The sequence below is a fragment of the Stegodyphus dumicola genome, chromosome 2, assembly GCF_044657685.1.
Source record: "Stegodyphus dumicola isolate Sdum_Otavi_A_Nest chromosome 2, ASM4465768v1".
Classification (NCBI taxonomy): domain Eukaryota; kingdom Metazoa; phylum Arthropoda; class Arachnida; order Araneae; family Eresidae; genus Stegodyphus; species Stegodyphus dumicola.
This window is the reverse complement of record NC_140769.1, coordinates 214,010,250-214,023,689: the sequence shown is the minus strand read 5'-3', so window position 1 is coordinate 214,023,689 and position 13,440 is coordinate 214,010,250. Positions and strand designations below refer to the sequence as shown.

Sequence of the window (13,440 nt, the reverse complement as noted above, 5' to 3'; positions counted from 1 at the left end):
CTCGAGGACCGGAATTTTTAAACTGGAAATGTATAATTCACAAGGAATTTGTTCCTGACGGGCTGATGGTGAACTTCATATTTTATAAAAGCATAAAGTCATGAACAGAAGTCAGCGCTTTTAACCAGTAAAAGCACAATCAATTAACTGGTTTCTTTTGCACGATAACGTGCCATCACTCTTCTATCCTTACCAAGCAGTTTCTAGCAAAGAAACGTGCCACCATTTCCAACTACCCATTCATAATTTTTGGCATCTGATGACTGCAGTTTCGTCCCTAAAGTGAAATTGTCTGATATTACTATTTTAAATATTATTTAAAAGAATTTATATTAATATTCAGAAATTGTAACCAGAAATTAGTATTCCGAGAGATGGGTCCTAGGAAGGAATCAAGGAACGCTTCAAACGCTTTATAAACTTGCAAAAATCGTATAATGAAGGCTACAAAGTAAGAATGTTTTCTTAAACTATCGATTTTCTATGAACGTGTAGTCCCAAAATTTTGTACACGCTGTTGAACGTTTCATCATGGAAATACACGTTTGTTGAACGTGTATTTCCATGATGAAACACTTGTCAAAACGTACACAAAATTTGTACACGTACAAAATTTGTGTACGTTTTGACAAGTGTTTCATCATGGAAATCGCACGATAGGGTAACATAACGTCATTAACCGGGGTTTAGCTTAACTTTAATATTCTAGAAATTCTAGATAGACTCCATTAAGGACATTCATAATGTCAAAATTGCTGCTTTGTGATTTTAGCGCGCCCACCAGCGGCTGAGCGATAAAGTCGCCGAACACTGCTAGTTCAGCCATGGGTTCGAATCCCTGCGAACAGACTGGATGCATGGACGTTTTCATGGTTTTCCCCATGCGTAACAAATATATCAGTCAGTTTTCTCAGAAAATCTTCCACAAGGTATCTCTATCCTTAGTCAGATAGCCTTCGAATGCTCTGACATAATATAATAAACCAAAACCAAACTTGTGTTTTTAGTACGATGTAGGCGATTTGTAACCAGCCTTTGTTTATAAAGCCATATGGCTTTATGATGCTGCACAGGGGTTCTCAACCAAGGCGGGAGAGGATAATTCCCTTCTATAGGGGATTCATAGTTTCAGGAGCGGGAATGCGGAAGCCTTTCATCTAGCTGTTAAGTATTTAATTTTAGTTTATGAGCTGAAATAAACTACTTTCATTCATATTTTGGTATTTACCAACATTTTTCTGTATTTTTTGTTGTCTAATTTATGATATACGTTAGAAAAATCTAAATGCGAATAAACATATATATGCAATTTTCAAGGTTTGGAAAGGAGGCGAGATGATCTTCTAGCAATAGTGAAAGGGGCGCATGGGGAAAAAAAAGTTAGAAAACCACTGTATTAGAAGTATATATGAAGAAAGTGCACTTAATTTAACAATACAAAGTAAACGTACAAATTACCTTTGTCTTTGGGCCACAATAATCTGCTTGATAACTACTGGTTAGGTCAAACCGTGATTCGTACCTCAATGGCTTTTTCATGTTCAAGACCCAATTTGGAATTTCGGGGCGAGTTCTTCGAGCTAGTTCCAGAGGGAAAGGTCTGTGCGACCAACTGGAATATGATTCAACTTCCATCATTTCCGGTCCTAGTAACATCGGAGGTTTATCTTCTGGAGGTTTATAAGCTGGAAGCTGTCTGATTGGAGGTTGTGGTTGATGTGCTTGTTTGGAAACGGATTCACCTCTGAATGGAGGAATGATGCCATCGCCAATCTGGTAAGGTTCAGGCTGCCCATCAGGAGGACCCTGTAAAGAAATACAGTACAATGCTAGAAATTCGGACGTCCAATATCTCCAACCCCCCCCCCCCACACACACACAAAAAAAAAAATTCTGAAAAGTTTCAGATTTTAAATTACGTCCAAAGGGGCGCTTTTTTTTTTTTTTTTTTAAACATTTTGTGTGTTACATTATTTATTAAATAGTATCATGTTCTTCACAGGTAAACCATAGAATTCACTTCAACAGCAATATCACAAAATTATGTAAAAAGAGCATAGCTTTAGAATTTTTGGTACACAGTTTCGCGCGCTGGAGATAAAAATGTCACCCCCGTACGGTGTTGCCATTGCTCGTTTTGCAATCTTCGAGTTTGTTACTTAAAAATTCGGTAAAGTTTTACAAAATATGAAAATCGATAATAAAACAAATTTCGAATTTGGGCTTCCAGTTGCCCATATTCACAGGAGGATTACGTTATTCAAAATTTGATGGCTCTAGGTACCGTTGTCTTATCACAGTGTGAGAAACAACATACATTTATGCAGATTCTTCATTAATTTCTTTATATATAATACAGAACGATAATATTTGGTGGCAACAATTTGAAAAGTGAAACAACGCTTGTAGTGAATCAACGAAAATGCCAAAACGGAATTAATAGTCTTTCAGGGCAAATTGCCCATTTGGATTAATAAATAGAATAATAAAAATCATTAATATCGTTACATAAAACCTTTCCCTTTATTCCATTTAGCACAAATTTTGCGAATCAAAGAACTAGGATCATCTACCTTTTCTTCCTTTGCCTTTGAAGACACTTCCTCCACAATCGACATTTATAGTTGCTTCAGTTCCAGTTCTCCCTTATTGAGCTCATTTTATTGGTCTTCTGGTAACTCTTTCATGTCTTCGTTATTAATTTCCAAGCTCATGATTTTGCCTACTGACATAATATCAAGGTAATAAAATTTTAAAGACCTAAAAATTTCATTCAGACCGAATTCATAGTTCTGTGAGTTACTTACTGCGTATGAGAGTTATTAATGAGAGTTAGGCAATGGAAAATATTTAAATTATATCTCTAGAAATCTCTGATTGTTAACTTTATGTCAAAAGTAACTTTAAGAACTCAAATTATGGCAGAATCTTCCACTGGAAGACATTATGAGATTTTCTAGATCCATACCACGCCGAATATATCTGCCTTGTGATTATTTCTTAATACAGCGTTTCACTGAACCAAAATTCTAAGCACTTTTATAATTCTTGAAAGCATATACACGTTTCGAGAATATAATTCTTTTTTTTAATCGATACATATTTTCTGTGTTTAAATTTTATTTTATTTTATTTAATATTTGCACTAGTGTACTTCTTTCTAAACATTGTACCCACAATGTATCACCAAAACTAATATATTAGCTTATTGAAATACTGAGGACGTTAAATGAATATGTAATATAATTAAGATGTGATAAATTACACATAAATAAATTTTTTAAATACGTAATTTAATACAGAAGATGAAATTTATGAAAATCTTACTTTAGAAGATATTCCAGCACCAATATGGCGCTTATCAATGGGTGTCAAATCCTTACCAAAGAAATCGAGATATTCCTAGAGGGGGGGGGAGGAAAGACTGTTAATAACAAAAAGAAACTAATCTTCCAGTTGCTAATAATGTGATAATTGTACATAAATTTTACTAACGATTAAGCTTCAAGTTGCATACCTTCTGTTCGGCTATTTTACAACTAGAAGATTATGCAAACTTAAGTGACACGTAATTAAGTTTACAGGTGATAACAACTCATGCTCCTACAAAGTAGAAGATTCACTCTGTTCGTGGTTATTACGCTTAGTTACTAGATTTTGTTGAAGAGGAAATACTTTGTGGGTTTTGAGCTTCTGTCTAAGTGACGTTACAATACAGTTATTTGTGAAATTCAGTCTAGGTGTTTTTCTTTAAACTGTAATTTTTTCTTTTGGAAACTAATAAGAAGCAGATAGCCTAACTGTGAATTTAATGCCTCTATGAGCAGTTCTTTATTTGAACATTATCACTTAATGTAGTACAAGTTATAGTCAAAACCATTTTGTGTTGATTTGTCCATACAGTTATAATATCTTATTTCTTGGTTAAAGAAACTAGAAAGGTATAAAGTAACTGCAGAAGTTAAGAAATTAGCAGTACCTCTTCTTAACATCAAGCGAATATTGCAAATTGTGAAATTGCTTAGGCAGTAAAGTAATAAACTAAGCATCGTATTACTGTAAAATAATCTAAGGTTTGAACTCATAAACTAATAGCTGTACCCACCCTCTCAATTACACTACTGCGCATGGAGGAAGAAAGGCATTACTGGATGCTTCTACAAGATTCGCTCTTTACTGGATACTGGTTGTAAAACGCATGTTTTGGGAACTTTCTGACTATCGCAAGTAATTTTCAAATATCGTTAATTTGAGGACACAGTCGCCAACGATCACTAGAGCGGTTCCAACCATTTCTAAGGCTTTCTCTGAGGTATTTTCATAATTCCCTCGCCATTCGAATTCGAGTTAAAAGCTCTACAAAATAATATAAGAATTAAATACAAACATCCCTAATAAGAGGTCACAAACAAATATTTTACAAATTAAGCTATGAATATACACACATTGACCTAGAAGTGACTAAATAAATGAGTACTTAACAATAATGCAGAACAGTACACAAATTCATAAAATCACAAGCAAATACTAAATTTATAAGCTGTTGATATTATGTTATTATCTGTTAGAATAAGAATAAACATATGAATTATTTATTATTTATTATACGTACATAATCTGCGGGAATCATAAAGACTTGTAGTAAATGCTGAAAATGTCTCTTACTTTCCTACCATTGAAGACATTTCATGTTTCTGGCTATTCATTGGAAAACTGTCCCATTAATAGCCGTTGATTTCATTACAATAATGTACATACATTTCTTGATTCCTTTTCGAAAAGTTTTCTGGGCCTCTCTGATTTACAGCTCTCTAAAGTAAAAAGCTAAACCCCAAAAATATTCAGATATCTTCAAATGCAACTTTCTGAATATTAGTAGCTCTTATTAGGACTTCTTTAAACATTAAGCAATAACTTATCTCATTTTATTCAAGTAGTTAATCAAGCATTTAATCCTAGTAGTTATCCAAGTATTTAACCAAGATTTATTTCGTGTTTGTGAATGTGTGTTTGTTTTTACTGCTAAGAATATGGACTTAGTGCCTAGACAGGCAAAGACTTTTAGTGTTATTTGTACAAAGTGTAAATAGTGTAAATAATTGAACTCACCACGCCTACCACTGGGGATCCAACCGTATTGGCTAGTACCGGTCAACGTGATACTCATACCCTGAATTCTCAAGACTTAGATATTATTCTTTCGAATCTCTTACTAAACAGTTTTATGTTCTTCAGTCAGGACTCAGATGATTTTCATGACTTAAAAATTGAAATTTTTGCTATATGTTAGTTTACGCCACCTTGATTTGCCACCTCAAAGCTCTGATTGCCTGATCTCTCAGACTCTTATTTTCGCCTTTGGGTGAGAGGCGTGATAGCGCTCTAAATTTTTCTACAACCGTGAATGGCCGTATGGCAAGTTAGAATGATCAGGTTTAAACTCTAAGAAGTTGATGCCTGTAGTGAAAGTAAAGCATAAACATAAGCATTAAGCAATATAAGCCCGCGTCAAGGACACCAAGGCGGAAGGAAGCACAGCAGAAAATTTTTGCTCGACAAACCGTAAAGCAGCCTTTCTTTATGTCGTCAAAGAAAGGGTGAAATTTGAAACTTTATCCTGGTCTTGCAGTTTGGGTATCTGATACTCTTAATCCGGCTGTGGTTTTGCGAAATGCAGTCCAGATGGGATAACGAGTGACTTACTGACAGTGATTCATGACATTGACTATCATATACCGAAGGGCTCGGGCTCGAATTCCCGAGAAGGTACGGATTTTTGTAAGCATAAAATGTCCACGCAGCACGAGGCACTCAAAATATACGGCGAGCTGAAATCCTTTCGAGTGGTTGGTGATAAGGGAAGAGGGATGAGCAACCTTCAAACTGCCTGCGGGGTGTTCTTCCTTGGAATTTCACGCGGAGCGGAAGTTTAGCAAGAAGCAAGGTCCGGCGATACTTAATATGCCTAGTGCATAGGTGGCGGCCTTGCTTCAACTCGTACCTATGATTTTCGCATTTAGTTGTTAATGAAATTATTTTTTCGCCGGAATACATATTAGAGGAAGAATAAGTAATAGGTCCATGGCTAGATAGAGGGGCCATACAAAAATCAAAATTACTATAATAGTATGCGCTGATTTACTTGGCATACAGGTGTTAATTGCACAATAATTTACAAAAATTTTAATACGAGCCCTAATAATATAAATAATATTGCCTTGGATACTTACTGCAAAATCCTTATTGAGTTTCATAAATAAACTTAACAATAACTTCTCTTGAAAGTATTAAAAATTTAAGACTGTAGAGAAAGAAAAAGAAAATTATCTTTACATTATGGAAGAGCCAAAAAAATGAGGAGCTGTCTAGAAGCTAATATGAATGTAGCATCATCAATCCAGTCGTACAACTTGAGACGTTATGTTAGAGAACCAGTAGTAAAAGGAAGATCATTATGGATTCAATAAAAATAAAAATAATAAAAAAAATAATAAAAAGAGACGTCAACAGTCTTTTCGTAGTTGGTGATAAAGCGGAGAAATCGTTGAAAAACAGAAATTATCTGAATAAGAATTTTCCAGAGATAGTTAAATTGTTTTCAAACTTTTCAAACTGCAGCAATTACCATTATTTTACGCATATTTTGTTAATAATTCACGCATAAGGCCAGGGCCCGATTTACAAAACTGAAGTCCGAATTAAGGAGGGTCCGACACTTATCTTTACTCCATTTTCCATGAAATGTTCAAAATTATCCCATTTGCATCCCAGAAGAGAGCAAGCATGACTTTATGTGCTGATAGGATGCACTTCTTTACAGAAGTGACGCCGATTTTAAACTTACTACACCACTCGTAGATTTTTGCAGGGATATATCATTATATTGCGCTTTATCTTGAATTAAATTTCAGCTGGTTTAACATCTTCACTACTCAGAAATCACATCATAGATTACTATTCTAACGTGGTGCAGGTAGGCAATGAAGCAGCCATCTTTGCACTGGGGCTGCTTTCTTCTTCAGTATTGCAGCATCACATTGCCACATATTGGTCATTCTTTGACCCCCCAAAATAACTCCTGGCTAACTACAAATTAATAGTATAACTCTTCAGAATTTTTTTTTATGCTTTAAAAGTTTGAATTATATACATACGACAGTAGGGCATTTGATCGTCGCTGTATAAGAATATACGGCCTCACCAGTCAATAATTAAGGTTTTGGTCTCCAAGCGCATTTTTTGTGCTCTACATCTTTCTTATTCATCAGAGATGTTTACCGCGAGTTATTTTATAACAAGTAAATTAAGACTCAAATGAAAAGACTTGTTTTGATTATCTTAAAGATATTCGATATACACTCAAGAGCCAAAACATTATGACCAGCCCTACAGTTTGCGATGAACGCGCCTGGATGACGTGGAAGGCACGTGATCAGGTGGAAGTGGTATTTAACTGCTGCTGGAAAGAGTTGCCTGGTCAGATGAATCACGGTTTGTCATTGTTTGTTCGATGGCCGTGTCAAGATACGCCGTCTTCCAGGCGAACAGTTGCTCCCTCAATGCACAGTAGGTCATACACAGGCCGGTGGTGGCGGTATTATGCTCTGGGGGACGTTCTCTTGGGGGTCTCTGGGACCCGTGGTTGTGGTAGAGCAGACCATGAATGCTACAGGGTATCTGACTACAGGTATCATTGCGGACCAGTTGCACCCTTACATGGCCTCTGTTTTTCCAGCTGGAAATGGAATGTTCCAACAGGACAACGCCCCGTGTCACAAGGCTACAATTGTGTTGCAGTGGTTTCAGGAACATGATGCTGATTTCCAGTTAATGTCCTGGGTGCCTAACTCACCGGATCTCAATCCGATGGAACACATTTGGGATGTCATGGGACGGCAGCTCAGAGGTCAAAGACCACCAATTCGCAATATCTCGGATTTGCGTGACCATTGCTACAACATCTGATACAATCTGTCTCCGCCCTCTATCAAGAACTTGTGGCATCCATGCCAAGGCGGGTTGAAGCTGTGTTGCGCGCCAAAGGTGGCCCAACTCGTTATTGACAGGTGGTCATAATGTTTTGGCTTTTGAGTGTATATGACTGAGTTTTTTAATGCCGTTCCGAAGAAAGGCTACATAAGGGCTTTCAAATATTGCAGAGTTGAAATGAGTACACTGATATGCAAGGAAAATTTTGTGAATCATATCTACTAAACAGCTTCATTATGTGCTGTTAAATGGAAATTTCTTAATTAGGTCTGAAAATTAGGGATATATTCTATTTATAGTATCTTTGATTTGTACCTTTTGATATTCAGTGAGAAATCTCTGTTTTGAAAGGAAATTAGGCTCTACAGAAGAATACACATGATTTCTGCAAAGAGAACAAAACACTAGTGTTACTGATATAAGGTAAAACAATTAATATACTTTTATTTTATTGATTTTGAAAATATGGTGAATGAAAATGTTTTATGAGCATGTTTCCGCAATACATGTAGCACTTTAAAAATCATTGCAATAAAAATATAGAGAAAGTTCTACTGAATTTGCATGAAATAATTTTTGTTTTGAAAGCGTGACACAAATGGTACTAAAATTCATCTAACCAGTAAAAAAAATGAAAAAACTCTTTAGGAAGAGCTACTGACATCAAGTTAATGTACAAGGAGTGTTTCTTGGAAAACAAAAATTGTTAATTACGACAAAACAATTGAGAGCTGAATGCTTAGATGTTTTCATAAAGGACTTCATCAAAAATATATAGAGTCTTTGGTATTTTTTAAGAAGTAGGAAACATGAAAAATCAGTTTTTACTCTCATCGAATTTGAACCATGCTTCTTCCAGCTGCTAACTAGCTGTGCTTCAGAACAGCACTTGCATCAAGAGATCACGCTACCTAGCATGGTTACAACCGCGGACGAAAACGTCGCGGACGAAAACGTCGCGGAGAAAACAACGCAAGGCGAAAACGTCGTGCTACAAAACATCGTGGGAGAAAACATCGCAAAGAGAAAACATCGCAGTTCTAAAACATCGTCGTCCAAAATAAAGCTGTTCAAAAACTTCGCAGTTTAAAAACATCGTCGTCGAAAATATCGTGGTAAAAAATAAAATATCTGCAAATCATCGCATGACGATAACATCGCAGACATGCTTTTTTCAGGCTTTAATAACTGTAAATGGATATTCCCATAATGATTAGTGAGCGCAAGATGGAAAGAAGGATAATTTTTACTTTTATATTTTTTATTAACTAATAAACTTTTGCTGAGAAAATAAGAATGAAACTTATAGCATTTAATAGAATTTTAAACCGACATAGTTAACTAACAAAGGCCATTAATAAATCATTTTTTATAAAGTTTTTACTGGTAATTTTTCATGAAAAGTATAATCTATAAGTTGCATTTAATTTTCTATGCTTCTTTCTTAATTTTTCAGCAAAAATTTGTTAGTTAAAAAAATGTGAAAGTAAATATTATACTTCTTTACATTTTGCGCTCTCAAATCATTATGGGAATATCCATTTACAATTATTAAAACCTGAAAAAACGCATGTCTGCGATGTTATCGTCATGCGATGATTTGTAGATACTGTATTTTTTACCACGATATTTTCGCCGACGATGTATTTAAACTGCGAAGTTTTTGAACCGCTTTATTTTCGACGTCGATGTTTTGTACCACGATGTTTTAGAACTGCGATGTTTTCTCCTACGATATTTTGTAGCTCGACGTTTTCGCCTTGCGTTGTTTTCTCCGCGACGTTTTCGTCCGCGATGTTTTTGCCGCGATGTTATCGGCGGAGACCCCCTAGCGTAAAGGATTTCACTGTAGATTCTGTAATTCTAAATGAATTCTGTAATTCTGATGAAGATAGCTGAAATGAAAGCCAGAAATATGGGTAGAAATCCTATTATCGGATCTTGGCTCTGTTTGGCTGTGTCTCATTAACTTGGCGACATCTAGAATTCCAAGAAATTGTATTTTCAAAGCCTTAAAAGCGATTTTCCTTAAAGCTTCTGGAAGGCTTGGCCCCACCCTATAAATATCAGCTGTGTTGAACCTATCAGTCACGCATTATTACTGACTCACAATTTCTTATCCGTAATGAACTTTTACATAGAGATTTAAAACTTGAGACTATTCCAGTCCTATTATATCAGAAGTTCTAATGAAAAATTCTTCAACAAAGCTGTGCAATGCGACTTCATTAATTACTCTCAAGTCTTTAATTATGAAATTCTCTTCGAAGATAGAAGCCTCAGACCATTTGCAGCTCACACCTTCATGGCCTCCCATGATGACAACCTTATCACTTAGCTCCTTAATTGGTAGCTGATACTTCCAATGCATCTGATTTTGATTGAAGTTCTTCTATAGTATGAATATTGTTCTTGGAAATTGTTGTATCTGTTGGTATGAGTTTTTTGCATTGTTGTGTTGTAACTTTGTAGCCGAGGTTGTTGTAGTATTGCTGTAGCGATAGTGTTGTATCGTTGCATTGCATTGTGTTGTATTTAGTTGTTTTGATTGAGGTTGTTTTAGGAACTTGAAATCGTCATTGAAACCATTGCTATAGAGTATCTTTCTCATAGTGTTGCCATTGAAATTGCATTGTCTTGGATCCTTCTTGAAAGCTCTGATCGCTCGCCACGTTTTGCGAACTTGTCTGATTGGATTGTCTTGCTCTTTTTGGTACTTCTCTTTTCTCCTTTTCTCCGTTTTCTCCTCTGAGATTTTTTTCACATCCAGATTTCTTTATGTTATGCGCCGTTGGGCTTTAATTCTGGCCGGCAACGTTGCTCTTCGCAATAGTTCGGTCAATTATAGAGTCTAAGTCCCATCAGTCAGTTAATCGAGCAAGCTTCGTGCGACTGATTGTATTGCAACTCTCACCTTGAGAATTTAACTTTGAATTTCTCCTTGAGGAATTTACAGTTGCTTACCTTGCTGTAGAGCTATTATTTGCTTCAATAAAGGGTATTTCTTCCTGTTTATCTGGCGAAAACAAGTCAGTAGCATGCCACAATGTCTATTACAATACATCCTTGCAATTACATTACGAAATATTTTACTCTCCTAAATAATTTAAAATAATGAATGAGCTTTTTTTTTTTTTTAGTGGAAGCTTACAAACGTCTTTATCGCATAACTTTTTGATGAGCAGACACATATACGAAAATCATTTCGGGAACATAAATTTTGCAGGACACCGCTTTTGAATTTAGTATCTTCAAATCAATTTGCTTTCATTATAAAATACGCGCAGTAAAATCTGAATATTGCGGAAAGTTTCGGACTTTGGTAATGTCGAACAAATTATCAGATTATTGAACTTAAGATGATGTGGCAAAAAAAAAAATTTCCTAATTTTGTTTTCCCAATGGCGGGCCCAAACCGTCCACAGACATTGGCCGCTATAAAGGGCCAGAAGTGGTGGCCACTTTATGAAGGAGGCACCTAACTGGTGGGCCACTTTTGCCTCCTAGGGGACAGCCATGCCTTCTTCGGGATTCGAGCCCGGGCCCTTTGGTGTTGCAGTCGGCTCCTCTAACCACTACAGCCTCTGGGCGGTATTTCCTAAATATTTTTGAACTTCTTGTTAGAACACTCAGTTAATGTTCTATAAATATACTTAATGTCTGAAAACATACTAGAAGATCATTGCAGATTAGATATCGTTTATTATATTATATTCTCAGTTTATGTTTCGGAATCTACTGTTTTCACAGTTCGAGAAGAATGTCCACTTTCATGTCGAAACATTGTTTAGAAGATTATGCTGTATAATTATTTCTTTCCTACTTTGTGGTTATTATGTTCTTTAAATTTTCTCAGATTCTCTGTCCAAGCAGTAAAATTGCAGAACTTTGGTATCCGGATTCAAATCCTACGTGTCGAGCTGGTTCTATGGACGTTTTCATGAATTTCCCTGTGTGTGACGTGGTCGGTCAATTTCTGTTAGAAAGTCATCCACGAAGACATTCTCTTTTTAGGCAGATAGCTCTCGTGTGCTTTCCCATAATCAAATAAACCAGACAAAACTGCAGATTTCATATAAATATATGAATTTTCTTTAATTCATTCATCAAATTTTATCTTCGGAAAGTGAGAATAGGAAATTGTTCAAAGAACTGTTTTAGATTGTGCTCCGCAGTTTTGAGAAGTTAATCATAAGATTATAAATATTTTTGTAGTACTAACGTACTGACGCAATCACTTCAGTTAGACGTCGCGAAATTTTCAGAAAGCTCAAACCTCTATACCATGCCTATAACAGTTCTTCAGATTAACCTACCATTTTCGTATGCGTTCTTTTTGTTTCATTCCAAGTTCCAACGGTATTAAAAGAAAAATCGTAAAAATTTTTTGGACTGAATTCAGTTTTAAAATAGAGCTTGAGGGATCTATAAAAACGGAACATATAACTGCCATACAATTTTTTACAGTATTTTGCCGCAAAACTCGCTAAAGGGAAAAATTGTTTTTGAATTTTGAATCTATTCTTAAAGCGACCCTTACGAAATTTCCGTCAGAACAAAAGAAGCAAAAATCTGCTTGTAAAGAGGTTTATAGATTGGTTTTTCAAGATAAATACTTAATCTGAAATATGTATGTAAAATTACGTTTATAATCGTAAAGTAAGTTTTTGGAATAATAAATCATCGTTCTCTTCTTCTGTAAAAATTCGCCAAAATGCCTCAAAGTTTTCTATGGCTTACCGATTTTGCTTTCTTGAAGAAAACTTTCCTACATAGCATTCAGTCACAGTTCTAGCAATAAATGCCAAATGCTTCCTGAATGACCTACTAATGACCTCCTCAGATAGTATTAGTGGATATATGCTCATCAGATTATCGGATATGTTGAATCACTAGGTGCCAAATTTTTGGATTCTTACCATATGTACCTCTAAATAATGGAAAAATGCTAGTTAATTTAGAATGTAATTTATTTAGAAGGTTAATAAAAAAAATTTCAGATTTATTAAGCTAAATTAGAGTTAATTTAATTAATGTAGAAAAAATTGGAAGCAGTAATTTAGACTCCCCATTTGCAGAGTGGATAAGACCACTGAATACAGGTAATTCGACCTAGCTTCGAATGTAGGCGAAAAGGCTGGTTGTGTGGGTGCTTCCATGGTTTGCCTTATGTGTAGAATTAGACCAGGAAACAGCTTTTATTAGCACTTTGTTGAATGCATGAAAACTTTGCTTCCAGGAATTTTACATCGTTAGGTTGCGTGATCATTTCTTTCTTTTGATTCGTTGATCAATGCGAAACATAGCATTTAACGAAATATTTTTGAAGTTAGGAATCCAAATCCTAACGTTTAAACTGCTGGAAAACTAATACTTTTCGCATTTCTAAGTGTGATAACAGCTTAACGTGAATATACGTCAATATCCTCAGAAAGTCTTGCCCAAAGGCAT

General features: G+C 35.5%; 1 protein-coding gene across 1 annotated transcript in view; it reads right to left on the bottom strand.

Annotated features, from left to right (window-relative positions):
- LOC118201732 (uncharacterized) overlaps positions 1-13,440 on the bottom strand; it is a 29,408-nt gene that overhangs the window by 10,441 nt on the left and 5,527 nt on the right. Inside the window, exons 2-4 of the mRNA XM_035373882.2 lie at positions 8,305-8,374; positions 3,328-3,402; positions 1,459-1,806 (exon numbers count right to left, since the gene is read on the bottom strand). Coding sequence (XP_035229773.1) covers positions 1,459-1,806; positions 3,328-3,402; positions 8,305-8,374 — 493 coding nt within the window. The remainder of the gene's footprint in view (positions 1-1,458; positions 1,807-3,327; positions 3,403-8,304; positions 8,375-13,440) is intronic.